At 37.3% G+C, this 25,057-nt stretch overlaps 1 protein-coding gene across 1 annotated transcript in view; it reads right to left on the reverse strand.

The window, feature by feature from the left end:
* The window catches only part of LOC124174222 (pineal opsin-like), a 381,380-nt gene extending 369,360 nt beyond the window's left edge, over positions 1–12,020 (reverse strand). Inside the window, exon 1 of the mRNA XM_046553317.1 lies at positions 10,885–12,020. Within this exon, the coding sequence (XP_046409273.1) occupies positions 10,885–11,100 (216 nt within the window). The 5' untranslated portion in view covers positions 11,101–12,020. The remainder of the gene's footprint in view (positions 1–10,884) is intronic.
* Positions 12,021–25,057: the final 13,037 nt, after the last annotated feature.

Raw genomic sequence — 25,057 nt, forward strand, 5'->3', positions numbered from 1 at the left:
CGTGAATCAGGGAGACGCAGTTTTCCACAAAAATAAATTTTAATTCAAACGAGGTTTCAATATACATCATTGATATGGTGAAGATAATGTGATAGACCCGTTAAAATTCAAATTTATCTTTGCGGAAAATTGCACCTTATTTGTACAATACGGTCAATTCCCCCTTATCTCGCTAGAATCACCATATAACAAAACAAATTATAATTCGTTTATATTTGCGTAATGAAGTATGAGTTACTAATAGGTTGAAGAAAATGGTTCCGAAGACAGGAAATCCAAATGCAAATTAAATTCAGTTGGTAAAATATATCGTAAACTGGTCTGTCTACTGTCTTGGGTAATCGTATCTGGGAAGGAAAACGAGTGATAACACGCCGAGGGATAGGCTGAGGCACTCTTAAACCTGTTCTCACCTGCTGTGCTCCTCGCTTATGATTGCCAAATGCAATCCTTAAACCGATGGTTAACTCGCCGAGGGCTAAGGTAAGTCTGTCTCAGCACAACTCTCTTAGCTCAACCCCAGACTGGTTAACACCCCTTCCCCTCCCCGTCGATGACTGCCTAAGGCAATCGAAAAGCTTGTTTCTGTGATATTTTTCCTATTAACATGAATTGATATTAAGATTCCCTACCTTCGGACTCACTTCCGCTGACTGATTACACTCGAACTGCTTTTACCATTGGCGTTCAATTTCACACAACGCTCAAAAATGAAATTTAAACGCAAATTAGGGAAAAAATTTCGACATTTTTTATTCCTAGCTACCAGGAACAGGTTAGGCAATGTAAGCCCTAAAAACCACGTCCATTAGATCTGATATATGTTTCTCTCCTCTACTATGCAAATATATTGGAGGGAATAAAAAATAAGGAAATGAAATCCTACAACTTAAAAAATGCTATTGGTGAAAAAAATTCAATAAGCGTTTACTGGAAGGTCATTGTAATGCTACTTCCCGTGGGTTCAAAGACTACGACGAACGAAGGTGGATAATGCAGGAACCTCATTCTTCTCAGTAGCTTCAATAGGGTAGTTTCCTTCATCAAAGTAAACGAAAGGCATTGATTGCGATTCGTTAACCACCATTAGTGTATTCATAATATAAAAATATTTTGTTTTAGAAATCACAGTTTAGACGAATGTCAATGGTCAATTTTAACCGCATTTGAAAAAGGCCAGATTGGCGCCCATGCGATGCCACTCCACGTGACGTCACAGGGGCCTAGTTTCTATACGAGTAGATAGGAGTTATACATCGTCTGAAATTACCAATGCATGCATGAGGCACAGAGCTCAGGGAAACATGTCTTAATAATCACCTATTAAAACTGCCTAAGGTCGTAAAGTTCCCTTCGTTTGATAAGGTATTAATAATCTTTATTTAAGCCAAGCGCTACCCGCTAGCAGGGTACTGTGCTACCTGCTAGCATCCCTCGTCGTATCAGCGCTCAGAGCCTCGCCCCAAGGTCACCTCACTTGCGGCAGCGGGAACCAGAACGACGTCACAGGGAGTTTTCCCGGCTTTCATACTTACCCGTCGCGTTTTCGCGCGCTTGAAAATTTTCACTTTTCATTTAATCGCGAAAAATAGATATCGTCATTTAAAAATCTAAAATCGTGAAATACGTAATCCAGGAGTAATCATCTTTCGATTTAGGCAATAAAAAAATAATAGGAAACCACCCTATTGGCTCCTCGGAGTCAACTCTTTCCCTTCAGCTTCCCTCGGAGCGCGCTCTTGGCGAATCTTAGACGATATCAATTTGCCCACAGTTTTCGTAAACATGTCATCATTAGAATGACGCGTTCGTCGAACGGAAAATAAAGGTGTTTTATAATTCCATCGACAGGTCAAATAATTCTTAAGATAATACCATGAAACGTATCATAACGCTTTAGAAACTGAGCTACAACAGGTGAAAAGGAAATGCTGATATCTTCTTACTTATTGCTGCTAAAAAGTCTTAAATTCGACCATACGTTCTGTGACATAATGAAGAAAGAAATGAGGGTACCTACTTCAATTTCGCTTTTGACCGCACAATACAATTACTATTGGTAATAAGTTGGCGAAAGAGTAAACGATGAAATTAACGAGCAATACTACAATGCATAGATGTACTTCATTTAAAAATCAAAAGAGCGATCATTGAGATATTTTAAACTGAATGATAGAATATTGTAAATAATACTAAATTCGTATAAAGAAGGCATGAAATAAAAAGTAAGCATGCAATTAGGATGCACAGAAATTAACAAGCTTCAATTTTATGCGTATAGTTTTCCTTAAAGAAAATTTTTTTTGACTGGCTCTCGAGATATTTTTAACTCTGATGATAGAAGCATGTGGCGGAAAGTATGTCCGATAGCGCAAGGAGGGCGCGACTATATCTATTTTTGCACTAAGCGTTGGAGTGGACGCAATGGTAGTGTTTACTGACTCCGGAAGCAGTAATTATCCGAATCGAAGCTCATTTATTTTCGAGCTTAACAACTTCTGTGACCATTAATCATTTCTTCTACGCTCCTCAGACTCATCTTATATTACTCTGGTGCATCTAAGGTTGCCGGAAATTGTTGGAACCTCTAAAATCAATTACCCTAAAGTGAAATGCTTCATTTAGTAGTTATTTTTCATGAATTCCATTGTTTTCATCAAGATATGAAGTAGGGATGAGACTCGATAACTACATTCCAGACGTTAATCAGTCCTGAAATTGCATATCATGCAAAGAATTCGGTACATTAGAGGTAAGTAACAATTAATTACTTGCAAGGGAAGCAACTAATCCAATAATCCTGTCTACTTTATAACATCCCTAATTATTTTTAACGAGATTAAAAATTACCTTTAGTCTTTTGACCTGATTAAAGGTTGTGGACCTGATAGAATTCCAGTGCAAATTTTTAATGTCATGAACCACTCTTATGCCATTTAATCATTACCTTGATTCCCTTAGTTCGGGGACTTTTCCTGATTGAAATTAGCTTAAATTGTCCTAATCCACAAACAATGAAAAATATTTCATTAGTAATTATCGTCCAAGCAATCAACACGAGCAGAAATATTGGTGTCCATGGTAGTTGAAAATCTAACTCCTTTAATGAGAAAAATGTTACCTGAACGACATGGATTTATGAAATGCACGTCAACTGTTAATGACTTTCAAACTTTCCACAATCGACTGATTAATGAAATAGAGCCTAATGAAAATGAAATAATAGACGAAATAAAAATGTTCTAACTATTAAGAATTATATGAGATATTACGTTTTATCAAGACCGTTATTACGTTTTACGTATTACGTTTTATCAACGTGTACACTAATTTTCGGGGTGCATAATATCACTATTGTCATGAAAATACATCATATTATACAGGGATAAGAGTTCGCGTTTATGATTTAAGTAGATGTAGCTCAAAGTTCTCACATTTATCTCAACGGTCTTTGAAATTTCCCTCCACAATTTACACCTTTTTAGGTGTTCGGATTCAAAATCTCATTTCTCAATCATACTTAAGCTGTGGAAAATAATTTTTTTAAATGGTAGTAAAACTAATTCTAAAGCAATACCAGTCCCATGTGTATGCATCTGCGCTTTTATTTTAATGTATGTGTTTTAATAAAATATAAAAGGTTGGCCGGAAAAAATTGAGATTTTTGATATGCCGCCATAAAAAACTGAAATATTTAATAAATTTGCTCAATGAGTTTAAAATATCGTTCTCGCGCAATAATCTTCCACATTGTTTCAAGCCTACGTTGCGCTACCAAAAAAACGTGATTTTAAAATACAAAAACCGAGGTTTGATTTAATGTTTGAAATCGTGTGTTTTATGTTCAAAGAAAACGTTTTCTTTTTCTAAAATATCTGCAGGTATAAATCGTTAAATTTAGCACTCTAATCCTGTAGACCGTAAGTCATTAAAGGCTTTCAACTCTTTTTCCGCACAGCTGTGGCACTTAAATTATTCCGTTCACCCGCCATTCTTGACGTTCCTCTCCCTGACATTCGTTGTTTGAACGTCGCGGTCGTTTGAAATTCTCCCTTTGTCTCCATTCTTACGTAACGCAAGCGCCTCGGGCGAAATAACTCGTGATAAAGCCGTCTTTTGATCCCCCTTCATCTCAACTCATTCCCCTCCACATAAATTGTTAACCGCTTTTATTCTCTGCTCTTAGACCAAACGCGCCTCACTTATGACGAATCAATTGACGTTTTTAAATGGCGAATTAAAATATAAGAGTATTTGTGAGTGACAGTTCGCTGGTTATATTACCATTCCATAATGTTTCATAATAACACAAACATAGTATTATTTTCAGCATCATGAATTTAACATTTGTATGCTCTGAGCTCAAACAATTTTTTCGAATTTGATCGTTCTCAATTACAAAAGTTGTCTCTTTGACTTTCAAAGAACCTACAAATGTGACAGGAAACATTTCTCCCAATTAAATAAAATCCGCTGATGATGAAAACACTATTAGGGAATCCACAAAGAAGGGAAAAGGAATGTATTTACACGAACACAATAAGCAACTAACCGATAGCCCAAAAATGAAATTTTTACAGGTTAACTTACTACAGTTACATTTGAACTTGCCTCTTTTCGACACGTATTCATTGCTTAAAACGTAAGCTATCAAATTGAAATTTTCAGAGTATGGCGACATATACTTTTGTCAATATTTTTCTGTGCCTCATATTGAAAGCTTTTCCTCTGTATTTTCTTATATGAAAAATTTCGGATACAGGAAAGGAACTAACCATTAGAATCAAGATGATAGAGTAAGTTTTATGTACATAAGTTATTCGGGAAGTAGGCAAAATATTGGATAAAGAAATCGAAGCATGATGTCTAGAAAACCAATTGGAGTATAAGATGACCCGAGGAACAAGATAAGCAATAGTACATCTAACATTACCGGCAGAGGAAATGATCCACGCGAACATACCACAGCCTTCGCGACCTAAGAGAGGGAATTTTATAATATTTAGTGGAATGAGACGCCCAGTCCTTTTCAAAAACTTTCCTTGGGATACAATTACAATTGCAAAAATGACATAAGTTATCAAAACACAATACATCACTAAAAAAATAAAATACCGCTGTTTAAGCGGGAGGAATGTGTCCTCTTCAATCTAGCACGCGGGTGTTATGTTTGCATCGTAGTTCTACAATCCATCCAACATTTCACAAAATTATAACGGACACATAAACCACATTTTTAATATTCTGCACCGAAAGTAATGGGACTTTCTCAAGAGAAAAGTCTAAAGTATTTTGGTTCAGCCAAATGGATGCGGGTCAGGTTTCTTATTTATTTTAAAGGCGTCAAGAGAGAGGGGTGGCGCGAACCCACCCCCTTTTATTCCCCCTCGATCGACCCGGAAACCGTACTTCGTTGACGCAATGGTGGAAGTAGGGAGAGTGGGGGCGCTGGGGTTTGGTGAGAGTAGGGGTGCGCACAGAACGCGCGCAATATAACACACGAGCCGGATGAATGAATGGCGAAAGCACGCTCAAAACTCGGTCGACCTTGTCGCGCGCGCGGAAACAGCTGTTAGGGCACCTTCTGACGTCCGCGTCGCGCGAAAACTTTTCATTCCCCTCCCCCCGTGCTCCCCTCCGGAACCACCGACGAGGGACGCCCACATTATCGCGGGAGCAGAACCCACTTTACGAGGAACATGGAGATTCGAACTCACCCGAGATTTCCTACACACGATAGCTTTCACTCAATGATAAATATATAACCGAATACACTTGACAGGTAATCCCACAATTGTCGGCCTCGCTGACGCGGACGGCTGGATACAAGTCCTCGCCTGCTAAACTAGAGGACACGTGTTCGAGTCTTGTCTGGGTACCTTTAACCAGGGCATGGTTGTTTTCGATCGTCCATTATTGCTTTTTGAAGTCCCCCCCCCGGTATAAACGATAAAAAGTGGTATTTCGGGATGATCAATGTAAATAAATACTCCCAAACCGCTTTATTTGGGCGTGACTAGTGTTACTAGAAGCTCCCATATCAAAACCTTTTTACCCGTGTAGTTTTAAAAAATCAATACTCGGTAGTAAATTAATAGGTTAGCACAGAATGTTCTACGATATATAAAAAATGAAAAATATGATTTTACACAAAAAATTACCGTGATAGGAATTAATTGAGATCATTCAATCCTGCTATTTTTTCATTCTTGCGGGAAACCGTTTTCCGTAAGAGTATTCTAAGGAGTCCATCCTATCCGTTGTTGAAAACTACTCTGAGAGCAGTGAAAATTACTTGTTGATGCATCCAAAGAATTGCCAGTGGCAAAGGCAATTCGTACACACTCATACACAGGACATTCATGTAATTTTGTCATAAATCTGAGGAATAAATTAAAATTTCACTAATAACACATTCTTTCATCGAAATCACAATCACACATGAAAGCTATTGATTTTCTTGTAAAACACTGATTTATAATCGGAAAACTCTTCAAATTGGGAACGGTTACACTTTTCATGCAGGCAGAACATATTTTCTTATACGTTATGTGAGAAAAACTAACCTTTTATTATTTTCCAGTTTGTAGAGTTTCCCGTGAAACACATAATTTCTTGTCACACACGCTATGTAAAAAATTGCAAGGGTATCTATACACTCGTGAACAATATTTTTATTCCTTCATTCAAAAATTGTGATGACTATATTTATCTGCCCACCGTTAATTTTTTCGCTGTTTCTAAAATTCATTTCCACACAAGTAATCAAAAGAGGGAAGAGTGACTAAATATTGAATGGAGCAACCAATCTCTCTCAAACATAAGGATTTTTTTTACCAATCGTCACCTTCCATCATTCTCTCAAAATCGATAAGAGATTTTTTAACTACAGTTGTATCCCCTGTATAAAAGCCCTAAATGCGTAACTTTTTTTAACCCTTAGCGAATGAACCATGCACTCAACATGAGACATAATTCAATACTCGGCTTTTAAAGGCGTTCTGGTATCATCCGCTCTCCAACGAGGTTAATATCATTAAGAGTCCAGCTGTTCCATTTTCAACCCCGGAATACAATTTTTTCCTTTAAAGTCGCCGCTATACTCCAAAAATAATAAATTTTAGACAATTTACGAATAATGGCAGGTGAATTAATTCACGAGATAGACTCCATTAGCGAAAAAGCCATCCCAATTAATGTATCCAATTTACTGCATGATGAGCATCTTGAACCATCTACTTTACGAAAGAATCAATGTAACTATGATGAATTATTAGAAAATACTCATCAGCATATTAAATGAAAATCGATAATAATATGGAAGTACATTCATTTTTGAATGTTTATGAATTCGGCTGATCATTCAAAGCGTAAAATCTAAATTCTCTTCCCAGATTAATTTATAATTATCACAAAGGTATTTCAGACGGAGCAAGCCAACAACTTGCATGCTTAATAATTAAATCAACTTATGATTGAATGGGTGAGAAGCCAAAGGATACAAGAGATTTCTTTTTTCTATACAGAGTTAGGTATGATAGACCATAAAAATACCTCGGCTTCACGTAAAATTGCCCTATTTTACGGTCACCTGGGCTCTATATAGAGATTTAATGCCCGATCACACACCATCGCAATAGAATTATCATAATATTAACGGAGAAACTATCGTTAATTATTTCCTCCCACAGAAGAGTGCTTCAAACAGCTTCCGTGCTGTAGGGAATTTTTTAAAGGTTAAGCTTAATCCAAAAAATGCCAACTTGATAAAGCCGTAGTATTTTAAGACAAAAGTTAAATGAAAATATTACACATACTCTTAGAGTGATAAAAAAATAAATTCCTAATCATAGAGATTTGGAACGTGAATACTTCTAATTTTTTATGGATATATTCTTTATTTCCTCTGATAAAATTTTTTATACATTCATATCATTGATATTGATAGAGAAGCCTCACAGTAACTAGATTTTGAATAAACGAAATCGTGAGCTTTAAAGAGAAAAGCGTTAATGCGGATATTAATTCCTTTTTTAATATTATTTTTTAACATGACTTGCATCCCACACTCGGAAATCGGGTATACTGCATCAAACTGACCATATCACCGTAATAAACGTCATCAGCTTCACTTTTTTACTATTATTTTTTAACATGACTTGCATCCCACACTCGGAAATCGGGTAAACTGCACCAAACTGACCATATCACCGTAATAAACGTCTTCGGCTTCACTTGGTGGGTATTCTTAATATCACTGATTGCATGGATTCTTCAGCTCAAGCAAGAAGGTAAATCTGAGGAATCGGCCACATATTAACTATGATGATTTTCACGGAAACAGGACGTTTGTCCCCTCCGAGAGGGTCGATGAGACAAGAAAAGGAAGACTTAAGTCCCGACCCCCGAGTTAATTAGAATCACGATGCACACATGCATAGGAAATAAATTCCAAATTCAAAAGGTGAGATGGCCTCACATGCTTACTCTTGGATGGTAGAATTATGACAAAAGAGTAGAAGTAAACGAGCTTAACAAGTAAAATTATTGAATAAAAGTAAATTATTCGTTTAAGGAAAATAAACGTCACCTTTTTCGAATATGTAGACTTAAACAGGTAACTGGGATGATAAAAACTACCCCTGTGACTATCAACTGTCAACCCCAGCAGCGAACGTCAATAAGCACTTTAAAAAAGGCCAAATTCTCAGTTGCCAATTGATTTAAATTTTCTGTGAGCAAATTTTGATGAAAAACATTCTGAAGGGCAGAGTAGCTCAAGCACGGCCATGAGCTTGTTCGCGTTAACCATTCGACGACGATCACTAAAATAATCAGTAGCGTTGAGATCTGAGTGTAGTCATGGTCAGTGCTCGAAGCCTGAGCGGTATTTCAGACAGCAAAACCGATTAGTCGGGATTTTTTTTAGATTGCAGGCGACAAATAAGGAAATATGTGTCAACCATAATCGCAACAGTAAACGATTTAAGATTTTCCCGGTGAACTGAATGCAAAAACGTTTACCGCGATTCATAGCGATTGAAATTATCCAATAACGTCAGTGATTCAATTATACTTGTCTTTGATCCTCTAAGTTTTTTTCCAAATACTTTTTCAGAAACCAAACAGATTCAAAGCAACCTTTTTTTAGCGGAATCCGACCTAGATTTCCATAAATTATTGGTATCATCATAGTGGCTTCAGGGTAGTATATAATAATATACTACCCTCAAGCCGCTATGGACACTTATAATAATTTGAGGACACCAGGGTAGAGTACATACATTTTACTGTGGAAATTCACATATAGTTCTTCAGTGGCTGTGGTCGGTTATTCGTGGTCGACCAAAATCTAACATTTTGTCCAATGACTCGGATACTATCAAAGATTCGCATGTCTCCTGATGCGCTCCTTCAAACTTTCTTGAATAACAAAAAAGTGGCTGTACCATGCGAAATTTAGCAGTCGTAATAACACGTCCAAATGGGAAGCTAACGGAATCGGAGCGTATATTCTAACAAATTGGCCTTTTAAAAAGACTCCGCATACTTGATGATGAAGTGTGAAAAACATGACCCGACTTTTAAGCTATCCAAGCCTCCGAAACACTTTCATTCCGAATGATAAGGAGAATTTCAGATTAAAATGCCATTTTACCCTGAGTTCTTGGAAATGGATTGGAAAGTCATTCATCTTTTTTCTGCCTGCTGGCAGAAATATCTGCCCTCTTTAAAACTGCGAAATCTATCACGGGTGGATTGTGCAATCCAACTTTTACAATCATATTAATAGAAAAGTAATTTTCTTCCTTTGAAATGAAATACTCAACTCCAATCATTTTTATTGATGGTTTTAAACCGCAAGCATATTTATATATTTGGTAAAATCCATATGGCTTAAATATATTAATAATAAAATTACATACCAACTATAATGATTAAAATCTGATATCTTTCAAACCTCCTGAATCCAAAGTTAGTCAAAAGTTTCATGTAACAATTTTCATATTCATAAACGCCACATGTCCGACTATGGCTTCAGAACATATGGTTTCAGGGATTTAAAAATACACATCGTGATTAAAAGTGTAGAAATTGTGCCAGTGATTGCTTTCCTTATTACGGTTCTCATTCGTTTCCATAACTTCAATGCCGTTGCGCTTACATAAACAAACCTCTTGAAAACAAACTTCGCACTATTTAAGCGTTCCACTCAAAATGGGTCGGGAAAGATAAAGCGGATAACATACGTAAAACATTACAAATTGTTCACGGTTGTCATTTTTGTTACTGGTAGTTAAAAACTTTTTGGGCTTAATCGCCGCGTCAATATTTGGGTGGCTCCAACGTTTCCCATCGATGCTGGACGCTTTGTTCAAGGGAATCTGAAGATAATAAAAATATGAATATTCCCTAAAGTAAGCGCCCAGTCGGGTAACGCTTGGGCCACCCGAATATTGGCGCGGCTACATAGCCCAAATATGTTTTAACTACCATGACGAGCATCCGCAAAATTTTTAGCGAAAAATATTTGTTACTCTCTCCGTCTTTCAGATTGCCTTTTGAATTTTTCACTGATTGTGGTTGTGATCGGTTACTCGTGGTCGACCAAAATCTTAACTTTAAGTCCAATGATACGGGTGCGATCAAAGATTCGCATTTGTCCTGGCGCGCGGCTTGAATCTTGAATTACTAAAACTGGCTAAACTATACAAAATATATTGGTTATACTGCCTGACTACTCTATAGGCTCTGCTGCGCGACAGGTAGCAGTTGTAATATCGCGTCCAAACGGGGAGTTCGGATCGAACATTCTATCAAATTGGCCCCTTAGAAAGAATCCGCATAAATCACTAAGTGGAAATAAAGAAGCAAAGGACTGACCTGTTTATTCTTGCACATGAGGATCATGACGAGAAGGTTAGAGATGAAGCCGACGAGTCCGATGAGGAGCAGGGCGACAGCGGCTGCGGCGTACGCCCCCGGAGACATGAGAAGCCGCTCTTCGTCCGACGCCTCGTCCACGGCCCCCGGCGGCTGCCCCCGACCGCCGCCGTCCGCCCCGTCGGCTCCGCTGCCAGTCTCCCACGGCGAGACCATCCGCGGACGGCAAAGATGACCGGAAGAAGGAGACACCACCGCTGGAGTCCTCTCACGGGAGTCGCATCCAGGAGGAAGGAGCGGGGAACGCTCCCGAAGAATTTTTCCTCCTGGGTCAAGGTAGGATGCCGCCAGCGTCCACGGCCAGCGTCCCAAGACGAATGTCCCATGGAAAACCCATCGCCCGCTTCCCTTCCCTCCCGCTTCTTACTATGTTTTCAGTTCAGGCAGCGGAAGAGGAGGGATTATGTAGATTCATTAAGTTCTCACTGAACGTCCTTGTCCTTTCCTTCCTCGTTTGGGTTGGTATCAGGTCAGTATTGAGTTCATCCAATAGGGTCATCACCGGAAAGTAGAATAGACGGCTAGGTTCCTCTTCTAGAGTTCATCGTGATGGGGGAATCGGGAGAAAATTTGGGAGTAAAATGATGAAATTGTGCCCAAAAATATGATCATGAGATCAGTATTGGGAAATTTGTTGGAACTTATATCACATCGCGCCGTTAAACTGAAGATTTAAAAGCCGAACTCCTACTCCTAACACGTGCGGCGAAGAAATCTACACGAAGTTAGAAGAAGTGCGAGTTTTAAGGAAAAAATATTTTCACATGGTAAGTTGGGCCTTGCCCAACGACGCGAGGAAGGCCGGAGACGCGAGGCAGTGGCCCCAAACTCCCATCCGAAAATTCGCCGGTAACTCGGTCGAAGTGGATGCGGTCTTTCCTTTTGACTACTGAGGCCGAGGCAGAGTTCGAGAGCCGCGTCTGACTGCCGACGGCAGGAGACGCAGTGAATCGTCGGCGCGAGTGCGAGCAGGGTATAAGCTCCCGCGAGGCGACCCGCCTCTCCCTCGGAATCGTCTTTCTCCACCTTGGTGTCCCTCTCCCCCACCACGCCTTGACGCGATCCTCAACCTGCGGATCGAGTCCGCGTGCACGACTGCCCCGCCTCGCGCCGACCGCCGAGAGGGGGCGGACGAGTGTGGGGATGAGGAGGCACTGCGCCTGCGTCGACGACACCACGGCCACGCGCGAACTTGCAAAAGGAGGGGAGACGCTGAGGAGCGCTTCCTAGTCGAGAAGGGACGGCCGAAATTGAGTCGTCCGAAGCATGGATGGATATCAGAACTGGAAAAATAAAGCGAAAGGTGGTTCAGTTTACACATACAGCGGAACCTGGATTATACGAACTTCTTTAATTCGAAATATTCTTATTTGGAATAGCTAATTCTCTTGGTATTTTTTTTCATTTTGTATTCAAACAATGCTAATAAATCGTGGATGATTCGAATTTTATTTCGGATATTTCAAACTTTTGGTGTGTCATAATAAGGAATAAATTATAAGGCATAAATATTCTGTTAGTCAATATAGTACGTATTCGATGTTTTTAATCTCTTTCGTTATTGTGATTCTATTGCAGTGTATTATGCTATGGCATATTATCTAAACGTTTACGATTACGAGTTAAGTTGGTAGTGGACAACAGTTCAGATGTCGTTGAGGACATTTTAAGATTAGAATGAAAATGTTACCATACTTTACTTCTTAGTTTTTTGAAATATATATTCCCGTTTTAAGGTTGCTTTAATCTTGTTAATAGGCATAAATCAAATTATTTATATTTCAAGAGTGTCAATTTAACAAAGAGTTTTTATCGGAAATATGAATTTTATTGTTTTGGACCTATTTATTACGGATTTCTTCAAATCGAATTTTGGATAATTCGGAGTTTTTGAGTGGTCCCTTGATGTTTCGAATTACCCAAGTTCCACTGTAGAAACTTCGTACACTTTTCAAGTTTTAAAATTAAATGATATTCTAGTGGCTAGAAGGGAAGAAATGGATCCGACCAACATTAAACAGGAAGTTCTGATATTTCCAATATTTATTTTTTTGAGATGTTTAGAGAAAAATAAGTCTGAGTTTCCGTCATCCTCACCCCTGTGTTTTCTCCGCGAGAAAACAAGTATGTACTCTTTTCAAGTATTTGCTTCAAATTTTAAAACGGTGCATCTTAGCCGAATTTCAGTTTCCTTGATTTTTGGAGAAGACTGAATTTCTTAATTGTTTCTACCACCAATAACATAGGAGATGCAGTGCACCGTGAAAGGGGAAAAATTTCTATTTCAGTAAATTCTTCAAATACCTTTTCGGTTTGTCCTTTTCTACAGTTTCTATAAAAAAACTATTTTCAGCAGATTTACTCTTTATTATGTTATGGGGGCGTTAAATACCTTCAAATTGCATAGGTTTTCACTAATCCAGTATTCTAGTTATCCTGAATCACACGTCTATAGTCGTTTGATGAAACAAAATTTTGCCCCGGGCACTTCACCACTACCAACGACATTGGCGCATCAGGCAGCGATAAAATTCTCCCCAGATTATCCTAAATCTTCAAATGAGGAAACTACACTACCAGTCATCAATTGCAAAAATTATGATGTATGTTTTGATAAATAACTATAGCGTATTATAGCCTCTTTAAATAAAATTACTAACGGTTTCAATCTCTACTGAATTTTACTGATTTTAATGGACATTTCCCTGACATTTTACAGACCTCAAAAACTTACCGGAATTTCCAGGGTTTTAATTTACACTTGAGCCAAGATACAATAACGGTTTTTGAATTACAATAAATTAAAAATGTTCCTTCAGTATATATTTGAATATCATATATAGTATATATTTGAATATCATTTTTTTAAATGTTAAGTTAGCTGTGTTAAGGTATTGCCACACCTAGTTAACTTATTAACTAGATGTGGCAATACCTTTGTAACACAACATCAATAAATATGTACAAAGTTAAGAGATATGTCAAAATATTTTGTGTATTCTATTATATATAGTGAGGAAAGGAGAGGGTTGGAAAAGGGAAAAGAGGGGTAAGGGGAGAGGTGTATGGGGAGGGGGAGGTTAGGATGCGACGTTCAGACCCGGAAAGCTATTATATGTATGAACAGAATAGAATACACAAAACATTTTGACATATCTCTTTATATATACAATATTTTTATGTAAAAATATTGTATATCGTTGTCATATTTGTATTTTATATTGTTCATGTTTTCTCTTTCATAGCCCTGAGGATGATTTTAAATAAATCGAAACGTTGGCTATAACTTGTTTTACATAGACCTAAACTCCAAGAAATATCATAAAATATGTTAAAAATGAAAAAACTTACGGATGGAAGTCAAAATTGAAATAAGAAGATATATATATAAAAATATTTCCTAATTAAAACAGAGGGGAGATAAAATAATAATGATTATATGATACTTGAAAAAATGAAGTTACTAGTAAATGTATCATTTATTATCGTAAAAAAATTTCTTTTTTCCATTAGCCTGTAGACTTAATATTGTTCATAGACTGTGTGGGTAATTGGTGTGTAGAAGGGAGCGTGGAAGAGCGTCTTTTGAAAAGCTTGAGTAGAAGACGAGATAATTTAATCGTCCGTATCATAAGACACGATGTTTTGATGAAAATTGTCAATGACAGACAGGTGGAAGCTTAGAACGGCAGAGTTAAGCCTCGGATGACATTCATAAATGATGAAAGATATCAGAATAATTGTGTAGGTATCAAAAGAAATTAGCTGATGTAAGAAGCGAGGGAAAAGCTGTGTGATCAAACCAATCTTTTTTGATGACTTTGGGTGATATCACCAATCTTCAGTACACCTGATTTTCAAAACTAATTAACAACTAATAAACTACATTTTGATCATGAAATGGAACTGGTGAGAGAAAATAGGTAATAAAAGCTTACATATATCTACAGGAATCCGTGGTCAGAAAACTTCTCCGAAGGGTTTGAATTGGAGAACGGTATCTTGCGGAAGGATTCCGTTGATGGGAGTACATTTCAAGGGCTTATACCCCCCAAATCCTCTCCACGCTTGCTACGGTCATGCATCGTAATTACAAGCTATAATACATGTTTACATTCAATTACAACACATTTCACGAGTAAAATCCTCATTCTGTAATAATATATAATATATAAAAATAAAGGGACTAAATTTACGCTGTATTCATTACGATTCCAATAAGGAACATCACTCATTTACCAAATAAATTACGGAAATTTTAATGTCCATAGCCCGTAACACTGATTTATGCAGTAAAATGGCTAAAGAACATCCTCTTATTACCACAAATCAGAGGTCGGGAGGGAAGAATAGTAGTGGAAGTTTATATACCATTATTACTGTTAAAAAAACATCATGCTAGCACGTTGGCAAAATTACTAAGGATTTACGATAAAAAAATCAATTACAGGAATAATTAACGAAGAAATTACAATTAAACAACACGCTACATTACTAATACGATAACAAGGATCTACGTTATGTAATCGATTTGCGAAATTTGTAGTTTACTCTCAGAAAAAAAACCTAATAAGTAATTTAGATTTAGAGATATGAAGTGAAACACTTTGCACTTACCACATAAAAATTTATTACACTAGAGTCGACATGTAATACATACACTAGTGTAATAAATTTTTATGGGGAAAGTGCAAAGTGTTTCACTTCATATCTCATAATGGATCTCCACAAAGTATCTGCCTCATCCATCCAAGTAAATTTAGATTTAGATGAAAACTTTGCAAAATTCGATGAAAACCATTGACAATAGATAACCAGTGATCATTGATCATAAAAAAACAAATCATCACCTGCCACTGACATCGAAAGTTAGCATCAATCTTAATAGGTGTGACTGCAATGACTATGGCGCATTATTACAAGCTAATTTTGAATTTTCGAACCATTATCAATTACTATCAGATACTCTCATTTCCTGGTGAAAGAAATGGAATGGTAATCATCCTACACCTCCGTATAAGATTAGCCATATTAAAAGGGCTTTGGCCTTAGTATTTTAAAAGAGAAAATATGAAATACTCGAATATGAGCAAAGTGCTTTTTGACGCGCTTGAAATGTCGTAAATAATTCCTGCGATCGATAATCCAGGTTGCAATGAAATCCGATTACTTGTCAAAGGATTGAATTTCAAAGATAATCTGAGAACGACCTACAATAATTCCATCTTTGAACACTTTTTTTCCTAGCGTACATAAACGGATTTGATTGCAATTTGAATTATCGATCGCCAGTGTTCTTTATGCCTCTCTAAAATGCCTTCTGCTCACACACGAATTTTTCCCTTCAAAATATACAGCTATTCTCCCCATCATTCCTAAGGAGACCAAATGCGATTTTTTATGGGCTTCAATGATAATGACCAATCTCAATTCTATTGTATTCAACTTATCTTCTAGTGGTCCATGAGCTTCGCCAGACTTCCACGGTCTTCACGTTGAAAAACGTCATCCTCCATTTTTCTCTTTCTTACTCTCCGTCTTCTTTGTATATCTCCACCAATAGCGATTAGATACCAAGGTCTTATGGACTCTCCACATGTATTCCTTTGTGTTCCCGCGTTTATTTCATCTTTTCGGTCCGTTATTTTCCACTTACCACTCGGTTCCGCCCACAAAATGCCTTTTATTCCTTCCTCTCCCTCTGCTTACATTTTTATTTCTTCCTTTTCCATTCCCCGAAGCTACAAAGCCGCTCCAACGAAATCCCTCGCATTCTTCTCCTCTTTATTAATTTCTTTCATGAAAACCACTCAATATTTTCCATATGGTAGATGATATTTCGCATCTCCTCATTTGCCAAATATTAGAAGAATTCTGTTGGAAATTTCTGTCTACGACTTAAGGTAAACGGCGCGAGTAATAACGCATGAGACTTAATCATAAAAAGACCAATTTTATGCGTATTTGCAAAGTATCGCCAGCGGCTCCAGATAAAAGAAGGTGGTCGCAAACTTGAGCAAGTGTAGCGGTCCAACTATTCGGGCAACATATTGAAAAAAAGACAATAATAACAACATAAGGATTGTGAATTACGTCTGATAAGAGAGCGTTTGTGAATGGAAAAGACCTGCAGGGTGTTTCTGAGTCATCCGTTCCGAATGGATTGGAAAACATGGATCGGATTCAACGTCACTCACTATCCACAGCACAATTTGAGCGTTTCAGACTGATTCCTTTCGCTTCGAGAGAGAGATTCGTTACGTAAGAGTTCAAAGAAAAGGCTAGCGGAGAGTTTAATCTTTAGGGTATCGTTTTACGGTGCGAAACCATGGACACTTGGGAAGGAGAACGAGAGAAGATCAGTAACGGATACAGTAAAAACTCAAGGGGGGGCACAAAAGATATTTTGAGCTACCTATACTTTTTGTAATTAAATATAATCAAATTAAATGCAAATTTTAAGATAGTTTTATTTAAAATGCTAATACGTCTACACAAGGCAATGCTATTTAATGAAATAAAAAAGATACAGTTGTGGTTCTGCAATGTTCGGCAATGCGGGCATCCCCGCAAGGGGGGTGCGCACCTCCTGAGCTCCCTATATATGTATTCGCCACTGGAGAACACTGTAGGAGTTGATAAACGGAGAGGGCGAAGTGGACAGAGTAGAGGAAAAAAAACGAAGCCCTGAACATAGAAAGAAGAACAGAAATGTGAGGAGAGAAAGCTCCTAGATGAGACACATCGGAATCCGAGGGTTTGTTTAGAGCGAGTACTGAGCGGGGAGGGTATGCAACACCGTGTTAGAGGGAAGAATGTCAGGTAAGATCAGAAAGAAGAAGAAGATTAGACGATTTATTTTATAAAATGACAGCGAATGGACCTTGTGAATTGATGAGAAAAGTCGGAAAGGAAAAGTCGGAAAGGAGAACACGGCGCGCCGGGATGATACGTAAACTTTATTATGTAAACCTATTCCCGTACGATACTTTACTAAAACATATCTCAAATCTGTTAATTCCTAGTTTTCTACCAAACAGAGTCAGAGTCCCTCTATGGATCAGAAGTTTAAGGGTCGGATTGAAATACAGGTTACTTAGGCGCAAGGCTAGGAGTCCGAAGATCATGCGTACCAATATGCTGATACACAGAATTACAGGGATGAAAATGGGAAAGATGGCATAACAATATCAACCACCAATGAAAAATACGGCAGGTTGGTAACGCCATGAGAGACAGTAATCGCATGGGAAGCATACTGAATGATAATTCCTCTAAGGAAAAGGAAAGGGCAAGGGCTTGGAGCATACCAATTAGGTGATGGCAAATAATATATTAGTAAGAATAGGATCTGGCTTACGGTGGAGAGAAGCGGAGGTTTGCAGTGCAAACCACACTTAAGCCTTCAATACTACATTCTGCAGAAATCAAATACTCTGCGTTAGTTTTTCTTCGCCTTCCTAAATTTTATATTACATACTTCATTTCGGTAGACGAATAGTGACATAATTCAATTCACCTACAATAGGGTAGTTTCCTTCATCTAAGAAAACGCAAGGCATTGCTTGCGATTCCTTACCCATAATTAGTTCGTTCATAATATGCTAATTTTTTGGATTTAGAAATAATGTAATTTTTATTTTGAACGATTAGCTGATCGAATTATTTGCTTGGGCCTTAAGTTAGCTAAGGGCTATAAACGGCTGCAAAAACGTCTTGCATTGCGAGAAATTCGTGCGAAAGGATGGATCACTAACTACTTTATGGATTATTATCATGAAATGGATCACGAAAACCAGCATATACCGCATTGAGCCCAACAGCGCACCATGGACTAACTTTATTTGTAATCGTGACATTTGTGAGAAAGCGATATTTTATTTTTTTTATTTTTAATTGGTGCTTTATTTGGTTGTAAGGCGGAAAATAAACTAAGTATTGAATTTGTAAGGAAAGTCATTGTCAGTATTTACGGAATCGAAGTTGACGGTTATTTTTCAGAAACAATCCCAAGTGCGGGCGGTTGAAATTTCCGATTGTTTGCAATAAGTAAAGGTTGGTGTTGAAGATACGATTCTTAGGCCTTGCTCTTGAGCTGTACTTAGAGTTACGCATTAAGGTTAAAGGGCGTTCCCTTGCTCTTAGCTACTCTTCTCGTTGATCTTGGGTCTCGTAAATGGCCTTCTTCCTTCTCAGGAAATTCGCCCACACTCTTGCACGTGTCACAGCAGTCCTCAGCGCCTTCCTTCCCTTAACCCTTGGCCCCGTTCCTTCTATAACTACCTGAATCTCCGATGTATATTCATATAACGTCCCTTTCTGCTATCGCGTGAATATCTTTTGCAAGATCCTCATCTTGCAAAACGCTTATTTGATCTACGTTCAAATTGAAGCGCGCCCGGGTAATAAGAAACTCTCACGTTTCGTTTTGTGATCAGTCATTATGCTCACCAATTTATTTTGAGAATAAAAATGAGGGAATATCGGCTAGACTAAAATTGGTAAGAAAAACCTACCTTTTAGATCGGTGAATGGAATTCGTGCAATTCTTCATTGAGCCAAAGGCCTTCAAAGTAAATAATACTTCTAAAATATATAAAATTCCATTTTTTACTCCGATATGGAAGGACTATATTACCGCTCTTATGGTTTCCGGGTTTCCACCGCGTTATATGATTTTTTTACGAAAGTTGAGTCGGCAATCCCTTCAAAACTTTCAGGTAAGAAGTGCGCTTGGGAAAATTTGCAAAAAACAACTGTCCACACGCATAGTTTTGTGATATGCCATTAGGTTTGCTATAGTTTTCTTTCGAGCAGAACGAAGTCAAGAGTAAATGGCGATATTTTGCCTAGTAGGCAACATAATTTACGACAAAACAGATTTGTATTATAAAGGTTTCGAGGAACTATGAAATCTTTCCTTGAAAATGGTACAGTTTTTCGAAGCCTAAGTCGGAATAAAAATTTGTGGATTACACAAACATGCTATTAGGATTTCCGATGTTACTACCGTCATCAGGTATCACAAATTGCGGTGAAATTCTTGGAAAACATTAAAGAATCTGCTACTCTCTGCTAGCCTTCTCATGGCCTGAGTTTATACTGTATCACCGATCGCGATGAATGTTTGCTTGTGTACGTATTTTTTGTAGGGGACGGTTTTTTACATTCTCCATTTTTTTGTAACTGGGTCTTAGGACTCTTTGGTGGTCTAGCTAAGCATTGAGTTTTGGAGCAGAGGTTTCATTTTTTACTGCAAACTCTTCCGTGACTGTGACCAAATATGGCTATGGCTGTGTGTGTCACTTGGGTATCCCAATTCTGTATTCGAGATTCGATAATTAAGTAATTTTTTGTGTTTTACTTTGCCTTCAACTATATATACTCTGTATAGGAATTAAAATGACTTATTTTTCACTTTTTATCCATTATCATGTCAACAAGTTTATTTCATTTCGTATCTGGGACATTTCACCCCAGCTGAGAAAGCTTTGCCACTCATGGTCTCATGTTTTGATGAATATTTCTGTATGTGTCTATGTCCACCTTCAAATTATTATCCTGAGACGTTTTTTGGACAAAATATTAATTTGGGTTTCTAGTTTCAATTTTTCACATTTTTGTCAAGATATATACCTATGATGTACATCATATATCATATAATCAAATAAATCCTTCGATTTCTCCACCAAATTGTCTAAAGGGAATGGTTTATGGCTTACTTTTAAACCTTATAAATAAATACTTTAGGTATGATATTATGTATTCATAAAGTAGTTGTACATTGCATAATTCAATTTTTAAGAGGGATTCGACCAATATTTAGGGCAGGGTTTTTTCAAAAGATTGGCTAAAAATATGAAACTTTTAAGTATCTTCCCATCTAGTTTCATTTAGGTTTCGAATTTTCGTGAAAATTATTTTTGGACTAAAATATCTCCGTTTTCTCTCAAATTACCCATTTAATATTTTCTTGACAACAAGGAATAGTGATAATTGATGAAAGTGAATATTATTAACATTTGGTGAGTGATTTTGATATGTGAAACCATATCCATGTTGAGTGCTGAGATTTATTGAGTAAATATTCCTCGTTTGATTATTTTTACCAAAACACTGAGCTAAGAAAATAGAATACGGGGACAATGCTCGCCGATTTTTGCTAGAATCTTATCAAAATTACAAATGACAGCATGAAAGCCCCTGTTGTCACGGACTTACTGAAAAAATAAATTTTGCAAAATAAATTTGCAGGGGTTCGTGTAATAAGTATACGGGAGTCTCAGCTATCCTATCTACTATCGTTTTTTTTTTTTTAGAGGTCTTGAAAACGATGAAAGTCTTACGTAATGGAAAGGTCAGCAAAAATTAACGTCATCGCATCGTTGGAAATCTAAAACCACTTCAAATCATCGCGTAGTGTTTTGGTGAGCCCATGAATCCTCTGTGACAGGTGAAGGGTGACGCAAAATTAGCAAGTTTTCCTGGCTGCTCCCTCGGTAACATTTGGCATTTCCTTGAATTACTTCCCTTTCATACTCATTTTCGACCGAGGCCGTTCTCACTATAATTATCCGTCAGTGTAGGTTATCGAATGTCTGCTTATCTCCTCGCCTACTGCATGAAATTCGAAACCGACTAACCGATATGGTTTTTCTAAGCAACAAAGACAAATCAGGCTGGACTCCAATGTAATTCACCATTTTTTTCACGATCGAAAAAATAAAGAAGCTCCTATTTTTCATTTTCAATACATCTAATTCTCGAACCATTTTCGGCGAAAGAATTTATCATTAACTTTTTTGCAGATAAGTTAATGGCGTCACAACCTTATGTAGAGCAGTTAACCGCTTCTCCTGTGGTCCTCGGTCTCGCTTAAGAAATATAGGTAAAATTTTACATTGCAATATTTCCACTGAATTCATGTCCAATTTTACTTTTTTTGTCTAATTTTACTATTTTACTTTACTAATTGCAATGTCCAATTTTACGTATACTAAGAACTTCCACCACATCGCTCCTAACATCACACAATATACTCGCTTATGAACCTTGTATGGCTAGTTGTTGTAAGATCTGTTGAGCGATTCCTATCTTTATTGAAACGTTTTGGCTAGAAGAGTAAATAAACTATAACTCTAATACGTACTACGTATTTCTTCGAGTGGGCTATCGCATGGTGGTGACACGATAAAAAATAAATGAATGAATTAAGTGCCAACCTGCATAAGAGCTGAAACAGTAAAAAAACACGCATAGGAAACAAAAATAGTATGAAAAATATACCACTATATTAAAATGAAATTTGAACCTAATCACCGATTAATCGTAATTTTCAATATCCCGAATGAACTACAATGATATCCGTAAAGAATCGAGGTAACTACTTTTTTTTAACGAGATAACTATTATACCATGGAGTACCTAAGAAGAATTCTGGGAACCTCCCCTTCCATCAAGCACTTCCCTCTTCAATTCACTGTAGGGCCTATTCCTTTTCATTCTAACTAAAAATCACATTCTTTTCCTTCCTCTCCCTCGTTTACCTAACATTCTACCTTCAAACACTGTTTTCAACATCCGCTTCCCGCTGAGTACTCACTCCATTCATACCTTCTGTCTCCTCCAAATCTCCTCCTAAAACCTGCCTCTCCTTACCCACTATGTCCAGCACATCGCCGTTCCTCCTCCTCTCCGTCCACTTCGCCTTCTCCATTCTTCGCCAAGCCTACATCTCGAATCCCTCCAGTCTTCTCTCGTCCTCCTTCCTTAGTGTCCACGTTTCCTCACCGTAAAGCGCTACACTCCAGATCAGACTCTTCACAAACCTTTATTTAAACTCTTACAAAACGATCCTCTCATAAGTTCTCTCCTGTTCATGAACACCTCATTTGCTACTGGAATTCTCTTCCTGATGTCCTTACTGCTGTATCCGTTTTCCTCTTAAAAAATTCTTCAGGTAAGTCATTCCGCTTCTTATTCCTCTATTCAAGAAGGATTCCTTCCAATCCCGCTCTTTTTCACACATTATAGACCCCACGCAACATATTTATAGTTTCGGCGTCACCAACTCATGCAGAGTGGGAAGCAACTTTCAAAATTTCACATTTAAAAATTTACGAGATATCAGAAATTTAATGGAAAAAAGATCAAGATTTTTTCTTACGTTTTACTTTTATCGCCCAAATTCTTGTAATAAATTATAGTTTGAGGTCATAGTGAACGATATTTTTGTTTATCCTCTTACAGTGCACCAAAAATATCATTTTTTTATAGCCATAATTATATCATAGAGATTCTTGCAACGTATTATTAACCAGTGCCGCAATTTTCCATTATGTTTCTACAACGAATATCAAACAATCCTGGCAGACAGAGCCCAAACCTTGGTTTTCGCCATCTTAAGCCGTCATATTCAGTTTATAAGTTTATCATACACCAGTATGAAGGGTAGGAAATGATTACAACTCAACTTCATGCGCAATTTCTGCAGCATTCGTTCTGAGATACCGATTTGGCATGTATTCATTAGCTACCTGTGCTTTAGTGACACCCAGATATTAAATATGACATAGGATTTCGTCGAAATGAAGGAATATTGCGAGCCGTTCCATCTTCATGGAATGGGAAAAGGGCACATTTTTCTTGAAATAAAAGTCGCGTCCAATTTATCATTCGGCCATCCGAATGAATTATTATTTCGAGGTTAAGCAAGCTCGATTGTGGCTTGGAGGTTGGTATGTTAGATCCGATTTTTCCAAGATTCTACCAAATCATTGTTCCCTAACATATGATTGAATTTTTCGAAAAATAATCCGTACTGTGGTAGCAATATTATCTCTTTTCATGGTAAGCATTATGAAGAAGTATCAATGGAGATATCTACTCATACAAAGTATTTAAAAGTATTGAATTAACAGAGAGATGGCACTTTTCCACAGGGTTTAACTGCGGAAAACTGCCATTTCTCTATTCTTTCAATACTAATAGGATATCATTCCACTATATCTCACCTGTCTCGGTTACTTTTATTCAGAAACTATTTTTTTCTGGAATTCCATAAAACGGGCAGTAGAAATGTAATGAATCCTTTTAATGAACTGGTTCACAATCGTTATGATAAATCAATTTTTTTCGTGATAAAAAATAGTGCAACTATTTTCGTTTCCAAGGAAAGAAATATTTTTGTTATTTTATAATATATTTGGTAACTTGCGTGATTGTTATTTCTTCTTGCCGTTTTCGAAAGCAGTAAAGTTATAAATTTTTGGTATGTACTTTGCTTGTTGGAAAAAAAGAGCCCCCACCACAATTTTAATTGATCATCCAAATCTTTAGCCTTCCTCGAGTTGTGAACTTTTCCTAAAATGGCACGAATATGATAGATCAGATTATACCTCTCAATCATCTCGCCAGTTGAAGTGTATCTCATATTTCAGTTAAACTTTTCATCTCAAAGAGACAATATATTGTGTAGTTTTATTCGTTAGGACAGTGAAGAACTGGCAACTCTAAGAGTGTTTTCCTACATTCATTTAAGTTTTTCATTCGTTTCGTAAGTTTTTATCTACTACCTAGCTGGTCCATACGGTTATCCAATTACCTCATCCTTTTATCATATTTTCCATTTACTCAAATATATCCCATTCTTTTCTCCTTCGAAATTTTATTAAGTGTTAAGATGATGCAATTTTACCGTGACTGCCTTCTGTAAAGCCTCACAATAGTGGTGTTCTTTCATTTAATTGCGCAACACTGGGATTATTTTTACTCTCTATGTTTGCTGGACCCATTTACTCGACTCTTTTCGAAGAAATTTGTCCTTATTCGTTAATTTGTTATTTTTCGATTTACTTTCTCTTGAATTTGGCCCTTTAAAACGGATTCAGTGATTCAGGATAGTTTACAAAGGGGAAAACGTATTTTGTTTGAAGAAAATATTATTCTTTGCCTCCATTTTCTCCTCCAAAATGTTGCTACCTAGTGCTTTCACATGATGGGTGGGTCGTAGAAAATTATAGAGTAGTACATAAATTGAACGGTAAGCCATTGTTATTTGTTAAGCCGTAGGATCCCTTACAGCACAGTAAAAACTGTGTCTAGACCGCTGAAA

This window comes from Ischnura elegans, chromosome 2, assembly GCF_921293095.1.
Source record: "Ischnura elegans chromosome 2, ioIscEleg1.1, whole genome shotgun sequence".
In the NCBI taxonomy this organism is placed as follows: domain Eukaryota; kingdom Metazoa; phylum Arthropoda; class Insecta; order Odonata; family Coenagrionidae; genus Ischnura; species Ischnura elegans.